Genomic DNA, 19250 nt, shown 5'->3' with positions numbered 1-19250 from the left:
ACTCAGAACAATATGAAAGAACCCTAAGAAGTCAGCTCACGCTCCTGGGTTTCCAGCCAAGAAGATCTCCAGCTGCCTCCCGCGTGATCTAACCGAAAAAACCACTTCTTGAATTTGCTTTGGGACACTTGTCAATTGTTCACGCAAGCTGCTAACTAAAACGCAGATGTGGCTGCCGTTTGAATTAGTGGAACATGTGACCCATCACGTGCATTACTAACGCATCCAGTCGACATAACGTTTATATCATTCAGCTGCTCTGAACTCCAAAGCTCGACATGTCGTTATTCTTCCGGACAAACAAGCAACGTGTCATACATATCCCTAAGTTCATATTTGAGCTTCATAACTCCAACATGCCTACTTTCTCTCTTTTTGAATCTTTTTTTCTGATAAATCTTTCTAACACAATTGTTGGAACAGCCAATGGTGATTCTTTAGGGGACTGTTGGGGCACACCATATGGATACTCAAATATATTAAAAAAGAGTAGCATTCAAATTTTATCTTCCATTTACTCTAATATTTTGGCATTTTTATATTGATGTTTCAAATTGTAGAACACAGAATGGAGGGAATGCTAAATTTCCAAGGCTGACAACAAGATGATATGGTTTAATATTTGTATTTTGTTGTATTTATCTTGTGGCTTTTCTTGCAAGCTACTGATTTTGGGTTGACTTTCGAATCTTTGGCGCATTCCACGTCTGTAATTCTTTCTCCAGTTGATGGATTTTGCTAAAGGCAAGATTGTTTTGGCATTGGAAGGAGGCTACAATCTTGGCTTTACGTCAAATTCAGTGCTTGAATGCATGGAAGTTTTGCTGGAAAGCAAGCAGGTCACTAGATCTTCAAAGGCCTATCCTTTTGAGTTAGTTATCCTACAAAAGGTAACATTATTATCTTCTATGTCTTATTCGCTTGCTGAATTAGTTATTTCCTCTCCCTGCCACCTCTCTTCTTTATAAGTGGTGTGTTATATTATTTTTTAACCTTTCTTCTAGGTTCGTCATGAATTAAGTGCTTTCTGGTCGATGCTAGTAGATGAAATTATCAACAACATTAACTAACCATGATGAGTTCTTCTTTCTCTGGGGTTACTCGGATGATACACTTTTTCCTGAAAAATGCATGAAGATTTCTCCTTTGGATCATCTTTCTTCGAGGAGAAAATTTAAGATAAGGGAAAGTGATTTCTTTGATTTTGACACTGCTGATTGAGTCATTGACAAAGCTACTTTTCAATCAAGGAAACATTTGAGGATGAATTTCTGACTGGTCCTACTGCTAAAAATGACACTCAGACGGTTTCGGTTAGTGACTCAATCAAAGACAAGCTAAGAATGTTGCACTTGACAATCCTGCCTTTGTTGCTCCGGCTAATCTTCGCCAAGAGCAACCATCTGAAGCCTAACACTATCGTAGTTCTAGTACCACTCCCAAGACTACTTAAGATCGCCCTTATGAGGTCCAATGCATTTATAATCCATCTATCGCTCCTGAAGTCGTGCCATTTGTACCCTAATCATCCCTGGAACCAACAATTGATTAAGGTCGGTCACTTCTTTAGGTTTTGTATTTCCTAAAAACATCCCAACTCCAGGGCAATCTTCCCATCGTAGACATCGAGACTACTGCCCTACCGATAGTCCTGAAAGAGTGAACAGAAATAACTTGTGAAGTGTTGTTTAGGAGACAGAGTAATGGAGCTCCGATGCTGATTGGAGATGTGTTGCGTGATGATCCTCAAGCTTGCCTTACTTTATTATTTGGTCTCCAGACAAAGGGAGATTTGGACTAATTTGGTAGTGGTAGCAATAAAAGGCTTTTGGAATCCGTTACACAAGGATTAGTTAAGGTAATAACTCCATTCCATTTTAAAATGTCATTAGTATCTGTGTGCGGTGTTTAACTCCTATTCTAATTTGTAGGGACTTTGGATATGTTACATGCATTTCAACCTTATAAATTAGGGTATATTCATAATTTTATTAATAATTTATGGGTAAAATGGCAAGTTAATATATTGACTTGTATGTTTTAGGGAGATAATAGTAATCATAAGTTGAAAAAAAAACTATGTTAAAATTAACAGAATTTATTAACAATTTGGGGTTTAAGTGTCTTTTTTAAAATGTTAGGGACTTTCATGTCCCTTTCCTTAAACATTTGGTGTGTGTTAGTCATTTTCCCTATGAAACCAAAATTACATTATTCAATTTAAATACAAAATCAGTAAATATATAAGGTAATCAATATTATAACTTAATTGATGTGAAAATTTGTTTAATATTATCAAGTGAATTATTTTTTTCGGTGTATTAAACCATCTGGTATCCAAAGACCACATTGGGTCCCGACTAATTCAGATTCGAGCCGGGTAGGACCACTAGGGCGGTAAAGCACCATCTGGTATCCGAAGACCACATTGGGCCCCAACTAATTCAGATTCGAGCGGGGTAGGACCACTAGGGCGGTAAAGCTCTCCCAACAAGTATTTAACGCAGCTGCATTCCCAAGTCTCGAACCAAGGACATTGGTTAAGTTAAAACAACTCCATGCCAGTTGATCTACGCGCTTGTTGGTTAAATTATTAATAATGATTAAAACTTATAATCATACTCAAAGTACACATTGGCACGAAATTTTGTACCAACATTTACAGTCGAGCATGACTAATTAACTATATTTTTTAAGTTATATTAATTATTGGTTAATAGACACTGATCTGCATGGACCCTCATGGATAAGACTCTCGTCAATGCGCTCTATAGTTGCACGAAAATCCATGCAGAGTTTACAAAAACAATAGTCATCAATTTTAAACGTCACAATCATCACCAAAGGAACATAAAGTTCAACGCATGATAAGACCATCTTGCGAAGTATATTAATTTTATTATACGAAAAAGGTCTCGCATTTGCAAGCATAAAAGTTGAAAATTACAAAAGACACACCAGAGATTCGATTGACACACACAGCAACAATCCACAAGCATGAAAATGACAAGAACTTTTCTGTTTCTAGATGTGGTTGTTTATTCTTCATTAAAAAAAAAGATTAAAAAGAATCAAACGCGGCAACTCGGTCGACCGCTATCTTGCTCTCAGTAAGTTTTTCATCAAACCCTTTCTTTATTCGGATACCATTCGCCTCTCCTACAAGAACAAATTCATCAGTCTCTTTTATTTGTCACTTAATCACTAGGAACACAATTAAACAGAACACGGTGCTTAAAATTGATATGCTTAATGTAATTCTGAACTACTAGTCTTTACATGTACAGTTTTAAAAATAAATGAGATTATCATAAAAGCATAAGCTATTCATGGCTGCTTTCTAGTAGTAGTAAGGAGGAGGGGGAGAAGCATAGACGTAAGGGTGAGGCGGTGGTTGTTGAGTGTTAGAAAATGCATATTTATAAAGGAGAAAACCGTCATTTTACATTTTAAGTCTTACTAACAACCCTTACTTTTATATATTTAACCTTCTTGTGATTTAATTACATGTGTTTTATTTTAATTAAGTATTTTATGTATTTTAGGGGCATTATAGTCATTTCACAATAAAGGAGAGATCAGACGGCAAAACGGACATCACTTTTGAACTCAGGACGGTCGAAAACCTTAGGAGGAGCATAAAAGGAAAAATGGCACTATTCATATGTACGATACTATTCACGTGTACGGTACTGTATACGTTACTGTTCACGACACTGTTCACATAGACGGATGATGACGTGGCATTGACCGATGATGTGGCATTGACTGATGAGGTGTCACGATCCTGTTGGACTAAAATTCTTATGTACTGTTGATGGTGACGTGGCAGCATATCAGTGGCCGAAAAATCTCGCGTACGGTGCATGCATCACACAGGATTATTTTCAACCAAACTGCGTTACTGTTCATCCGGGTCAAACCGTGTTACTGTTCAAAGTCGGGTCAAACCGTGTTACTGTTCATCCGCGTGGTCAAACCGTGGACTGTTGACTGTTGACTGATGACGTGGCGCAATCCTGAGCGTCCAAACTGTTTTTAATCCGATGGCCATGATTTACTCCATGTATCTATAAAAAGGGGGCTCCCCCCCCCTAATTTGATATCTCTGAATCCATTTTTGGGATCCATTTTCTGTAATTCCCTCTCCATCTTGTATTTTCTTCGTATTTTAATAAATTTCCATTTTGCCCTTAGTTCAATTATGAGTGGCTAATTTTCTTTCAAGCTTGGGTTGAAGGTGAAGTCTCAACATGTGTCATGGGCTTAATTTGGTAAATTTATTTTCTCTTCCCCTCTAGTTTTTGTGGATGTTTTGACTTCTCGTCGACAAATAATACTAATCTTGTCTAGTACCGCCTTGGTTTCACCGGCCCTCTAGTACAAGGTTATTATTATTTGGCACGATAAGCCCTTAGCACCATATTGATTAGAGCGTGGTTCATGAGGTGTGGATTCCCCCCTCATGATTTAATTGGCATTAATACGGATTATTTAGCCCATGATGCATGTTGATACGGATCCAGATACCCAAGTACGTCATTTTAATAGAATTCTCTTCAATTTATTCTCTCCATTGCAATTCCAATTTTAGAATTTATTCTCGCCATTTTAATTTAAGTATTAGCATATTCCAAATCATTTCCACCATAAATCCAACTACCCATTTACAAAATTAATTCTATATATAATTAAAATCCACCTCCTCGTGGGATCGACACTCGTCACCATTAGTCTATACTACAATAGATTCGTGCGCTTGCGAGTACATTAAAATTTGCACAACAAGTTTTTGGCGCCGTTGCCGGGGAGGTAAGTAATTTTAATTCATAGAATTAATTTTTGTGAATAATTTCTTTTATTTGTTTTCTTGTATTTTTTTTTATTATTAAAAAAAAAAAGTGAATCTACATTTAAAGGTTAGTATTTCTTTTCTTTTTCTCTTCTTTAAAATTCTGTAATTTAATTTTCCATTTATTTTTCTTTGTAATTTTTTTTTGTTTATCTTATTAATTTAATTTTTAGTTAATTTCTTTCACGTATTTATTTTTGTGTAATTTTATAGAAAGGTTGTAATAGCGCAATAAGGTTAGTATCGTAATTTCTCACTCTTCTTTATTTTTATTTGTTTTGTTCCCATCTTTATTTTTTATTTGCATCTTTATTTTTATTTTATTTGTTTTGTATGCATGGTCGTAGGTCATTATTACCTAATCTTGAACCTATAGACCTTGAATTAGAAAAAACACTTCGCACACAGAAACACGTTAAAAATAAAATGGATTTACAAGCACCACAGGAGAGGCCATTTAAGGACTATTTTAGTCCCTTAGCTAATTTGAGCACGTCATGCATAAGATACCCAAATGTAGCTGCTAGGAGCTTTGAACTAAAACCTAGTGTGCTAAATTGTCTCCCCACATTCTATGGCTTAGAAAATGAGGACCCATATAATCATCTGAATGATTTTCATGCCATTTGTCAAACATTCAAATATGAGAATTTTTCAGATGATGATGTTAAACTTAGACTATTCCCATTTTCTTTAAAAGATAGAGCTCGTTCATGGTTAAATACTTTACCTGCTAATAGCATTTCATCATGGGAACAAATGGTAACTAAATTTTTGAATAAATATTTCCCAGTGCATAAAACCAATGCTATTCGCAGGGAAATTTCAGAGTTCACACAAAGAGAGGACGAGCAGTTTTTCGAAACTTGGGAGCGATTCAATGGGCTACTCTTGAAGTGTCCACATCATGGGTACGAGAAATGGCATCAATGCCAATACTTTTTGGAGGGATTACTACCAAATGTGCAAGAATGGCTAATGGCAACAAGTGGAGGAGAGCTAATGTCAAAAAGTGCATCAGAAATTTGGGAGTTTTTCCAGCGACAAGCGGACAATTCCCAACAACGGAGTCGATCACTCAGGAATACTAGAAGGATTAAAGGAGTGAATGAGGTTCACATTGGCGAGTCAACTTCGGGAATCAAAGAAGTCAAGGAGATGGTTGAAGGTCTTGCTCGACAAATAGCATCGTTATCGACTGCTAAATCAACAGAATCACATGACCCTGACTCATATCCAGATCAAGCCAATGCCATAGGTGTAATGAGAAAGCCATCTAATTACAACCCATACTCCAACACATATAACTCTGGATGGAGAGACCACCCCAATTTTTCATGGTCTCAAGGATTCCAACAGAATGGACCAGCAGCTCCAGCTCCACCAATGCAACAAATTCCTCAAAATCCTCAAGCCTCTCAGCCCCCATTTAGACCATTCAATCAGAACCAGAACCACTCTCAACCTAGACCATGGGAGGATGCATTCCAGAATTTTAGGAATGTTACTCACTCCACGATTGAGCAACAGAACCGTACCATTGATGGACTACGAAATGAGTTGAGAGCGGGCTTCAACTCACAAGCCCAATCAGTTTCAAGCCTTGAGAAGATGGTGGGACAACTTGCTTCTTCAGTTCAGACCTTGGCAATGACTGTTGAGAAAGGCAAGTTTCCAAGTCAACCAGTGCCTAATCCTAAAGGAGTACATGAAGCAAGTACCAGTTCACCACAGCAGCATGGAGAGGTCAAAGCAGTTATGACCTTGCGAAAAGGAAAAGAAGTCGACAACAAAGTGGAGATGCCGGTAACCAAAGAAAATCAAATTGTACCTGTGAATGTTGAAGACTCATCACCGGAGGAGAAAGAAGAAACCAACCCACGAGAATACGTTCCGAAAGCTCCATTTCCTCAAAGGTTAGCGAAAGGAAAGAAGGGAAAATCCACAGGTGAGATTCTCGAAATCTTCAAACAGGTAAGTGTTAATATCCCTTTGCTTGATGCTATTAAACAAGTTCCATCTTATGCCAAGTTTCTTAAAGACCTTTGTACTAAAAAGAGAAATATGCATGTTCAAAAGAAGGCATTTTTAACAGAAAACGTTAGTTCTATACTCCAACATAAAATTCCTTTAAAATGCAAAGACCCTGGCTCCCCCACTATCTCATGTAGTATAGGGAACCACACAATTGAGAATGCTTTGTTGGATTTAGGAGCTAGTGTAAATCTGTTACCTTATTCAGTGTTTGTGAAACTTGGACTGGGAGAATTACACCCAACTCCAGTGGTGTTACAACTTGCAGATCGGTCCACAAAAATACCTCGTGGTATTGTGGAGGACGTGCTTATCCAGGTAGACAAATTTTATTTTCCTGTTGACTTCATTGTAATTGACACTCAACCAATACAGGATTCAAGGAAGCACATCCCCATTATTCTAGGCCGACCTTTCTTGGCAACTGCGGATGCTCACATTCAATGTAGAACTGGAAATATGCAGTTGTCCTTCGGCAACATGACTATGGAGCTGAACATCTTCAACATTGCCAAACAACCTCACAGTGCAGATGATGGAATTGTTGATGTGGATTTAATCGAAGCATTAGTTGATGACACTTTTCTTTCAAACCTTAGTGATGATCCTTTACAAACATGTTTAACTCACTTTGGTTTTGATTTTGATATTGACAGATCGGTTGATGAGGTCAATGCCCTGCTTGACTCAGCACCATCTATGGACACTAATAAATGGAAGTCAAGAGTTGAGCAACTAGCACCATCAGAGAAGCAACTCATTCCATCATCAGAATCACCACCGAAACTCGAGCTCAAACCATTGCCCAACACTTTGGAATATGCATTTTTGGGAAAAGAAAGTACTCTGCCGGTAATCATCTCATCATCCCTCAATGATGAACAAAAAGGTAAGTTGTTGGATGTTTTAAAAGAGCATAAAGGGGCATTAGGATGGACCATAGCAGACATCAAAGGTATAAACCCAGTAGACTGCATGCATTACATTCACCTTGATGAAAATGCTAAATCTACTAGGGAAATGCAACGTCGGTTAAATCCTAATATGAAAGAAGTTGTTAGAACAGAAGTCCTTAAGCTATTAGATGCTGGTATCATTTACCCCATTTCTGATAGTTCATGGGTCAGTCCTGTACAAGTTGTCCCTAAAAAGTCATGAGTCACAGTAGTTACCAATGCTGATAATGAATTGATACCCACTAGAGTGACTACAGGATGGCGTGTATGCATTGATTATAGAAAATTAAATTCTGTCACACGTAAAGACCATTTTCCTTTACCATTTATTGATCAAATGCTTGATAGATTAGCAGGCCATGAATTTTATTGCTTTCTAGATGGCTACTCAGGATATAATCAGATTCCTATAGCACCAAAAGATCAAGAGAAAACTACTTTCACTTGCCCTTTTGGCACATTTGCATATAGGAGAATGCCATTTGGATTATGTAATGCACCTGCTACATTTCAACGATGCATGCTAAGCATTTTTTCTGATATGGTTGAACGATTTCTTGAAGTCTTTATGGATGACTTTTCTGTCTTTGGTGATTCATTTGATCAATGTTTACATCATCTAACACTAGTTCTGCAGAGATGTATCGAGAAGAACTTGGTCTTAAATTGGGAGAAATGCCATTTTATGGTAAAACAAGGTATTGTTCTCGGTCACATCATTTCGAGTAAAGGTATTGAGGTTGACAAAGCCAAGGTGGATCTCATTTCTAATCTTCCTCCACCCAAAATAGTCAGAGAAGTAAGATCTTTCCTTGGGCATGCTGGTTTCTATAGACGTTTCATTAAAGATTTTAGTAAAGTTTCTAGACCCTTATGCAATTTGCTTGCTAAGGATGTACCTTTTGTCTTTGATGATTCATGTCTTGTTGCGTTTGAAAAATTAAAGCATTTGTTGACATCATCACCCATCATTCAGCCCCCGAACTGGAAATTACCATTTGAGCTCATGTGTGATGCATCTGATTATGCAGTAGGAGCAGTATTAGGACAAAGAGTTGATCGAATTCCCCATGTTATTTACTATGCTAGTATGACATTAAATGATGCACAGTTGAACTATTCAACTACTGAAAAAGAAATGCTAGCAGTAGTGTTTGCATTAGAAAAATTTCGATCTTATCTCATTGGTTGTAAAATAATTGTGTTCACAGATCATGCTGCTCTTAAATATCTTCTCACAAAGAAAGATGCAAAAGCTAGACTAATTCGTTGGGTGTTACTTTTGCAGGAATTTGACTTGGAATTCAAAGATAAGAAAGGGTTAGAAAATGTTGTGGCGGACCATCTCTCTCGTCTTCACTTTGACACAATTACAGAGCCATTAATATTAAATGAGTCATTTCCAGATGAACAATTAATGAGTGTGGAAGTATTACCTTGGTATGCTGATATAGTTAATTATCTTGTTACAGGTAAACTTCCAGAGCATTGGACCAAGCAAGACAAGATCAAATTCTTTGCGGAAATAAAGAATTTCTTTTGGGATGACCCGTATTTGTTCAAGTATTGTGCAGACCAAATTGTTAAACGATGTGTCCCAGAAAATGAAATTCAGAATATCCTTTCATTCTGCCATGAACAAGCTTGTGGAGGCCATTTCAGTGCTAAGAAAACAGCGACTAAAGTTTTACAATGTGGTTTCTATTGGCCAACACTATTTCGAGACGCTTACACTTTTTGTTCTTCATGTGATAGGTGTCAACGAATGGGGAGCATTACACGAAGGAACATGATGCCACTAAATCCAATTTTAGTGGTTGAGATTTTTGACGTATGGGGTATCGACTTCATGGGACCCTTTCCCCCTTCTTTTGGCCATCAATACATATTGGTTGGTGTTGACTACGTCTCAAAATGGGTAGAAGCAATTCCATGTAGGACCAATGATCACAAGGTGGTGATAGGATTTTTGAAAAGCAACATTGTCTCGCGCTTTGGATTCCCTCGAGCAATAATCAGTGATGGTGGTGCCCACTTTTGTAACAAAGCATTCAAAGCTCTTTTGACAAAGTATTCAATCACACACAAAGTGGCGACCCCGTATCATCCGCAAACCAGTGGCCAAGTTGAGATCTCCAATCGAGAAATAAAGCACATATTAGAAAAAACGGTGAGACCGGACAGAAAAGATTGGTCATTAAGACTTGATGATGCCTTATGGGCATATAGAACGGCTTTCAAGACCCCGATTGGGATGTCACCCTACAGGCTAGTGTATGGAAAAGCTTGCCACCTACCTGTGGAACTCGAGCATCGTGCATATTGGGCCATCAAGAAATTCAATTTTGACATGCAGCAAGCCAGCTTAGAAAGAAGATTACAGCTGGCAGAACTTGAAGAAATTCGCAATGACGCGTACGAAAATGCCAAGATTTACAAGCAACGAATGAAAGTCTTCCATGATAAGCAAATTATGAGAAAATCGTTCACTCCAGGTCAGAAAGTGCTTTTATTCAATTCTCGCTTGCACCTATTCCCAGGTAAGTTACGCTCTCGTTGGTCTGGCCCATTTATTATTCATACTGTTTTTCCACATGGGGGCAATTGAAATTAAAGACCCAAAGAACGGTGTCACGTTTAAAGTTAATGGTCAAAGATTAAAGCCATATCTAGAGTACCAACCACATGAAGAAGACACCGAAATAAATTTGAGTGACCCACCAAATTTGAATTGATTTTTTTTCTTTTCGTTGATTTGATTTTTCTTTCTTTCTTTTTATTATTATTCTTTTGCTAATTGAAATTGTTTTTGCATAAGTGTGTTTATTTTACCATTAAGTTTTCTCTTATCATTTTTAATCATGAGTCTCATACTTAGACCGTTCCTCCTGAACATTCTTAAACCACTTCAACGTGTCAAAACTCATCTCAAAAGACAGATTCAATTTTGTAAAACACATCGCATTTGGGCTCTACAACCACCAGAGTTAGTAGCCTATGTTGAGGGTTTAGAACACCAACTCAGAGACATTGAGAGAAGTGTTTACGACATCCAGTTGGAGCTTGAGGTAAATTCAATAAGAGGACGATTTTAATTTTCTTTGTGTGTTTTAATTTGTTTTTCTATTTGTGTGCTTTAGTTTGTTACCCCGGTGAAGTGGCGGATAACGGTACTCCGTGACAATCAAGTCGGTTACTTCAGTTTCCCATAATAACTGATATTCTGAGGCGAAGGTATGGACAGAAACGAGATTCTAGCGAAGCTTCACAAGCGATTCCCTTCACTTCCTCAGAATGCCCTCCTTACGATCTATAAAGCTCGGTCCGAACGCATGCGATTACTCATGAGGAATAACATACCTGCTGACATCCGTTGGTTAATCGAGGCTAAAGTACGATCGGCAGGTGAGTTACCTCCAAAATTTATTGCATACATGCCTGGTTGTGGTAAAGGAAATTATGCAAGAAAACGACGAGCTCGAAGAATTTCTGTTGCTTGTCATAAGTGTGCCAGAATGAGTTGCAATAAAAACCCATGTTCTTTAGGAATGGTGTCTGATAACAGGGAAGATAAGATTCAATTCATTAGGGATGGCTTGAATAAGGAGTCATTGGATGATATCCTTTTGTCTCTTGAAACGCATCCCAGTGGATATGTGCAAGGAGCGATTCTCCAGTTATGGCCATTATTCCAGAAAGAGCATGCACGATATAGTCTCGGGAATCTGACTATAAACGACCCTGTTTGCCAGTTTATAAGAAAACTGGATAGGAAGCCTATCCTCGACCCATAGAGGGCGTTCAAGCCGTTTCTGGACGTAAAACCAGAGGAAGATGTGAGCCACAGTCGCAACTACCTGTAAATATCCTTTTACTTTATTGTTATTTTATTTCACTATTGTCTTTAATAATTTTATTACTGTTTGTTTTTTCCTTTTTACTGTTTTCTTTTTGACTTGCGAGCCACGTGCTTTACGCGTTATTTGACACTAACATATTACCTCATACACAACCATGACCCACTATCACCGAGACTCTTAAATGTGATTTCTTTTTTGTCAAGCACTCACAAATTGTTTTCGAGAAGTATCACAATGGCAGCTACTCCCAATAGACAATTCAAGAACATTTGTGTGCTTTCTGGATTTACCTATGGCAAACATAAAGAGTTCGTTGAGGCAGCCATAGATCTTGGTCGAAGCATAGCAGCGAGAAAATTACACTTGGTGTATGGAGGAGGTAATCGAGGGTTATCAAAAATGGTCTCAGAAGCAGCTTTTATCAGAGGAAGTCAAGTGTTAGGCATCATCCCAAGAGTCCTAAAACCATTGGGCAGTTTGTCTGACTCATCAACTGGAGAAGAGTTAGTCGTCTCAGGTATGCAAGAAAGAATAACTGAAATGCTTAATTATGCTGATGCTTTTATTTTCCTTCCAGGAGATCTTGCAACACTAGAGGCACTTATGACACTAGCATCTTGGGCCCATCTACACATTCACCAGAAACCCATCGGTTTGTTAAATGTCAATAACTTTTATGATGGCTTTATCGCATTTCTTAACCATGCAATAAAAAACTATTTCATTCCCGCTAATGTGAAAAAACTCTTTATTTGTGCTCACACTGCTAATGAGCTACTGGATCTATTACAAGCTTATAGACCGGAGCCAGACCCCTGGACCTTTGTGTTGGAGCGTCCAAATAATGATGGTAACAGTAGCAGCAGTAAGAAGTACAAATTAGATTTAACTCTCCGCCTGTAAATATTTTCTTCTGTGTTGCACCACCCAGGTGATGTCTTTTAAACTCTACTTCTTTCATTTCAAACATTGAGGACAATGTTTCGTTCTGGTTGGGGGGAGGGAATAGTCGACAATTATGAAATTTTGGTTAAGTTTTTACTAATTTTTTGTTGTAGAAACTAACTGTTGCTAACTTTTTGTGTTGAAGATGGCTGAATATGGAGTGTAGTGACTCTAGAAACGCATCTTCATCGTTTAAAAAAAAAATTAAATTAAAAAAAAAACTTAAAAAAAAAAATTAAGACATTTTCTTTTTTCTTTATTATGTGTTTATGTTTATTTTTCTTCTTTTTAATTTATCCTCTATAAAAATGCATTTTCCAACTTTTGAGTCGAAGATGGCTGAATATGGAGTGTAGTTCCTCTAGAAACGCATCTTCTTTAAAAAAATAATAAAAAAAATCATTTTCTTTTCTATCATTTTTGTAACTTTTCTAAATTAATTTTTCTACATCATTTTCACATTTCTGCATGCATATATTTTTTTTTTTTATGTTTAGAATAGGTGGGGGGTAGAATGATGTTTAAAAAAAAATGTGTGATTTGTTTTAACATTGGATGACATGATTAATTTCAAATTTTAGTATTTGTATTATCTTTGGTCTTAAGTGATGTTACGCTATGTTTGCTATTTTACATGTTGATGTCGGAGACAAATGTGAGTTGCTTGAAGGAATGAACATGTCATAATAAGTACCAAGTGAGTTTTTGAGCCTATTATTTTTCTTGGAGAATAACCCTTTTGCCCACTCTTTATACAGCTTAGCAGTTTATTATTTTATACACGATCTCTAAATTACTTTTGAGTTAACCCTTAAAAAAAAATTGTAAAATAAAAAAAAAAAAAAAGAAAAAGAAAAAAGAGTGTGTTGCTACATTTGGAGGCCCATCTAACTAGTAGATATGGAAGATTATTTAGAGCCCTAAAAGACGATGGAGAGGCCATCTTTGATCCGTTTGAGCCTTTCAAGCCATCCCTTTTATTTAATATCCATAGTTAACCCTTTTGAGCTTTTAAAAAAAAAAAAAAAAAACCTTTTCTTTGTCAACTTATCATCTTGACCCACTCCGATTTGGAGTATTACCCGATATCTTATAAGTTCCATCACCTATTTATGTTTGAGAAAATGTAAATAATTATTTTGTTCAGTGAAGTTATGCCAAATAAAAGAAAAAAAAAACAAAAACAAAAACAAAAGTTGTTGTTTCAAAAGAATAAAAATAGGTGAAATCCACCTTGCAACTTCCAAAAAAAAAAAAAAAAAATTTCTCTGCATTTTTCTCAAACATACACTTTGTTTTCCTTATTTTCCTTCTTTGTTAGCCATGTCCCTAGCCTACGTTTCGTCCTAATAAAAGTCCTTCCTGATTTTAGGGAACTATAGTTTGAAGTAGAAGCTAGTTATATGGGCTAAAAAGATGTAATGATGCATAAATAAAATAAAAAAAAAAGATAAATAAAGTGGGTTGACTAACATTTTATTTGACTTGAGATCGTATTATTTCTAAGCTGAGGGCATATTTATTTCATCTTGGTGAGAGCATGTGATATCACTTCTTTATTATTTTCTCTCTCAATTACCATTCATTGGAGTGACTATTTTTATTGGGATTAATTTATTTGTGAGAGTGTCACTACTTCCAGTGAGATTTTGGGGTTTGACATGTCATTCTTGAGAGTAGCTAAAACAAAGTCTACTGGGCTAATTCATGTGGATGGTTGATGTGGGTGTGATGTTGCTTTAGACTGGAGATAATGCTTATACTTTTATTTGATTGCTATCATTAATCTGATGGAATAAATACGAGTGTTTCTATTAAAACAAAAAAAAAAAAACAAAATTATTTTGAATTTGAATTTTGTTTTCGCTTTATTTGCTAGGGACTAGCAATAAGCTGGTTGGGGGGTGTGTTGAGTGTTAGAAAATGCATATTTATAAAGGAGAAAACCGTCATTTTACATTTTAAGTCTTACTAACAACCCTTACTTTTATATATTTAACCTTCTTGTGATTTAATTACATGTGTTTTATTTTAATTAAGTATTTTATGTATTTTAGGGGCATTATAGTCATTTCACAATAAAGGAGAGATCAGACGGCAAAACGGACATCACTTTTGAACTCAGGACGGTCGAAAACCTTAGGAGGAGCATAAAAGGAAAAATGGCACTATTCATATGTACGATACTATTCACGTGTACGGTACTGTATACGTCACTGTTCACGACACTGTTCACATAGACGGATGATGACGTGGCATTGACCGATGATGTGGCATTGACTGATGAGGTGTCACGATCCTGTTGGACTAAAATTCTTATGTACTGTTGATGGTGACGTGGCAGCATATCAGTGGCCGAAAAATCTCGCGTACGGTGCATGCATCACACAGGATTATTTTCAACCAAACCGCGTTACTGTTCATCCGGGTCAAACCGTGTTACTGTTCAAAGTCGGGTCAAACCGTGTTACTGTTCATCCGCGTGGTCAAACCGTGGACTGTTGACTGTTGACTGATGACGTGGCGCAATCCTGAGCGTCCAAACTGTTTTTAATCCGATGGCCATGATTTACTCCATGTATCTATAAAAAGGGGGCTCCCCCCCCCTAATTTGATATCTCTGAATCCATTTTTGGGATCCATTTTCTGTAATTCCCTCTCCATCTTGTATTTTCTTCGTATTTTAATAAATTTCCATTTTGCCCTTAGTTCAATTATGAGTGGCTAATTTTCTTTCAAGCTTGGGTTGAAGGTGAAGTCTCAACATGTGTCATGGGCTTAATTTGGTAAATTTATTTTCTCTTCCCCTCTAGTTTTTATGGATGTTTTGACTTCTTGTCGACAAATAATACTAATCTTGTCTAGTACCGCCTTGGTTTCACCGGCCCTCTAGTACAAGGTTATTATTATTTGGCACGATAAGCCCTTAGCACCATATTGATTAGAGCGTGGTTCATGAGGTGTGGATTCCCCCCTCATGATTTAATTGGCATTAATACGGATTATTTAGCCCATGATGCATGTTGATACGGATCCAGATACCCAAGTACGTCATTTTAATAGAATTCTCTTCAATTTATTCTCTCCATTGCAATTCCAATTTTAGAATTTATTCTCGCCATTTTAATTTAAGTATTAGCATATTCCAAATCATTTCCACCATAAATCCAACTACCCATTTACAAAATTAATTCTATATATAATTAAAATCCACCTCCTCGTGGGATCGACACTCGTCACCATTAGTCTATACTACAATAGATTCGTGCGCTTGCGAGTACATTAAAATTTGCACAACAGTGGTGGCGAGAACTTGGGGACAGGAGGTGGCGGAGAAGGGAAAATTGGAGTTGGTGGCGGAGCAGGCTCGCAGGCTGGTGGAGGAGGTGGCGGGGACTTGTAATCCGGGGGTGGTGGTGGAGACTTGTGAACCGGTGGCGGGGGTGGTGGAGAATTGTGAACCGGTGGTGGAGGTGGTGGAGATTTGTACTGGGGAGGGGGAGGTGGTGGTGGTGGATATTTCTTTGGTGGGGGAGGAGATGTGTAGTAGTAATTGTTTGCGGAGGCTTCTAATGGCAAGTGGCTAAGAGAGACTGATATTACCAAAAGAGTGGCAAAGATATAGCCCGTTTGAGACCCCATCGTTCAATACAAAGTGGAGTTTCGGTTGTGCTATAAACCAAGCTCCTTCCCCTCCTTATATAGACTTAGGCTTTTCACCTGCTCTACCAAACTTGTCATATACAACCTTGATGTTAAACATTAGTAACCAAATGATGAAAACGGTGTCATCAGGTTGGCACAAATTTGACTAAACATAAAATTTTATGTTTTTCTTTAGTGGCTAGCTGTTGCCCAAACAGGGAATAAAGTAATTAAAAGTCACGATCCTTTTAATGATATGGCATTTTTTGTATCAATGTAATGATTTGAACAGCAAGTCTCTGTGATTTACTTCAATATCATCATTCTTCATGAAGAGATTGAAAACATGTAGCTTGAAACATGTATTTAATTACCTAACTTATCATGAATGTTTTGGCCTTAGGTCCAGGCGGCGAGACTTTTTTTCAACTTCATATTCATTTATTTATTTATTTTCACTTCGTAGTTAATTAATCGTTTCAATTTCCTGAAAAATAAGTAGCTAGCGATATATTTAACATAGCATTAATTTTACTTTCTTATGAACTGTTTTTAATGCTCTTATCTCACCGTGAAATTAATTTTCCCCCAGAAATGTTAACCGACGGAGCAACGTAGCGGAAGAGAAACACTACACATCGTTTAAGTACTGAATCAAGACAACACAACTAAGTTACGTTCTAATCGAAGTGTGATTAGATCTCGTTCTAATTCAAATAACTAAATGGGATTTTTAATATTGCATTACGCAAAGTTAGATGATGTTATAATCTAAACAACTCTACAAGAGAGATTTTTAACATATAATATCAAAGGAAATTATGAAATAGGGGTTTTTAATTGAGGATGCGTTTGGGATTGAGATTGGGCAGCTGTAGCTTAAAAGCTACAGCACTAAAGTGTTTGGTAAACACTAGCTGCTGTAGCTTTTAAACTATGTTAATATGATTTTTCACTTGTATAATATAAAATTTATTATATCTTTAATAATTTTATCAAAATTATTATTTAAAATTTATATTTACAATATATTATTAACTTTTATTTCATAATTACAGTTTTTTTTTCACAGCAGCTGTAGCTTAAAAGCTACAGCACCTCAATTCCAAACGCACCCTGAATAATTGAAGTTGAAGTTATAAAAATAATTACAAGACCTCTGTATTTATAATAGAGTAAATCTACTAACCTAATTTAACTTAAAAAGGGAAACTACATCATAATTATAATAGAAATAAAAAAATTAAGACACGCACTTTAATTAAAAAAAGAAATATCAAATGGTTAAAGTAATAAAATCTTAAAATAACGTCCTACATCATTAACGAGTAGTAGAAACAACCCAATCATGATGTATTAACTATTTAGTTTAATTTCTTTTGTTGTCATTGGTAGTTTGTGGATCTTTGAATATATATTCAACATCAATCAAAATGTTAAGGACCTGTGCATATAGTCGAACAAAGTACGAAATTATAAAATTAACCCAAAATACGAAAACAAAATTGAGTATTTTAAACGAAAAATTCGAAACATGTAACAAAACTAAGATGCAATAATTTATTTAGAAAAGAAAAAGCAAAATTAGCATTTATACCGCACTGAGTACCCATACTAAGCACCAGAAGCACAATTTTTTGTGAAATTATATAATTTATATAATTCAAGGATTTCACATTTTATTTTTGTTTAATTGGTTTTGAACAACTAGACGATTTTTTTTTCCAATCTCTTCTACATCTATTTTTAAAGCTTTTTGAAGTTTTAATTATAATGTTATAAAGATCTAAATGATTATCAAATTCATAAAAATCATAATATATTATAGCACCGGCATTCATCATTTCTTGTCTCTCTTGAGACATAAACTAAATTTTTTCTTCCAACAAATCTATAGATATGTCCAATCTATTTTCCCAACCAAGGTACATGCCATCAATCCTTTCACATTGATATTGTAATCTAAATTCAGCATTCCCAATCAAAAAGTTCACATCATTATTATTGTTATTATCCATCAATAGACTTATTATGGATGGTTTAGAGTTCTGTTATTTGTTTTACATCTGTCTTAAATTTTTTCAAGATTGGTTCGATAGATTCTATTAATGTTATTCTATTTTCTTCCTAAAAGGTCTCATATATTTCATTGTTATCTTCAAAGTTTATTTTCTTTATGTCTTTATACAAGCGTTTGCTTGCAATTAATCAAGTTTTAACAATTTCCATTGCATAAATAACTTAAATTCCTAACTAAAGTCTAGATTATCTGTGGCATCTAGAAGTTTCTTGACTTATCATTCAACGTTTTATGAAAATTAAGTTACACTTATCACTTTATATCTTGTAAGATCTAAAAGATAATCTAGGTCTAACATGCTTCTGTTTGTCCAAAATATAATAAGATAATTCCATGTACTAGCCAATGTACTATTCCTCAAAATTCGGGAATAAATTCGCTAATTCCTCGAGACCATAGATTGGCCCATGGTCAACATCGCTCTAGCTGCACGCATCATGCAAGATCACTTCTGTAACTGTTCTAGACGGCCTAATGCAACACACTACAGACTTGCCCAATAAGATCTATCTATGTGAATCCCTTGCAATTGCCTTTAGAAGAGTGCTTAATAACATGAAATCTTTTTCATTTAACACAAGTGTTGGCATGTAAGATTCTTGATTTTTGTTTCTCAAGTCTAAATAAGATAGATATAAAGATGATAATTTCACTCAAAAAGAGTTTTTTTTCAATTTATTTATGAATTTAAAGAGAGAATAAAGATGAGAATAAGAGTATATTCGTGAGTGATCATCTCCTATCTTACATGACCCTATTTATAGACTTGAACAGATAACATAATCCCTTCTTACATGACACATATAGATTTTAGAGATGAGATTATCTCTTTTTACATAGCACTTGTTACATGGTAGACTTCCTAGAGACAAGCTAAC

At 36.1% G+C, this 19250-nt stretch overlaps 1 protein-coding gene across 1 annotated transcript; it reads right to left on the bottom strand.

Moving 5' to 3' along the window:
* Positions 1–3309: 3309 nt before the first annotated feature.
* LOC127900941 (extensin-1-like) lies at positions 3310–16289 on the bottom strand. The gene is made up of 2 exons (XM_052436426.1): positions 15952–16289; positions 3310–3395 (listed from the first exon to the last, which is right to left on the bottom strand). Exons 1-2 carry the CDS (start codon positions 16287–16289, stop codon positions 3341–3343), a joined length of 393 nt encoding a protein of 130 aa, XP_052292386.1. The 3' UTR covers positions 3310–3340.
* Positions 16290–19250: the final 2961 nt, after the last annotated feature.

The sequence above is a fragment of the Citrus sinensis genome, chromosome 3, assembly GCF_022201045.2.
Source record: "Citrus sinensis cultivar Valencia sweet orange chromosome 3, DVS_A1.0, whole genome shotgun sequence".
Taxonomy (NCBI): Eukaryota; Viridiplantae; Streptophyta; class Magnoliopsida; order Sapindales; family Rutaceae; genus Citrus; species Citrus sinensis.
This window is presented reverse-complemented; position numbering and strand designations above follow the sequence as displayed.

What these genes read in the sequence shown, in the direction of transcription:
- LOC127900941 (XM_052436426.1), bottom strand. Translation starts at nt 16,289, where the DNA reads ATGGGGTCTCAAACGGGCTATATCTTTGCCACTCTTTTGGTAATATCA. An exon ending in CCTGTCCCCAAGTTCTCGCC is followed by an intron (nt 3,396 to 15,951) that starts ACCACTGTTGTG and finishes TAACACTCAACA; the next exon opens with ACCACCGCCTCACCCTTACG.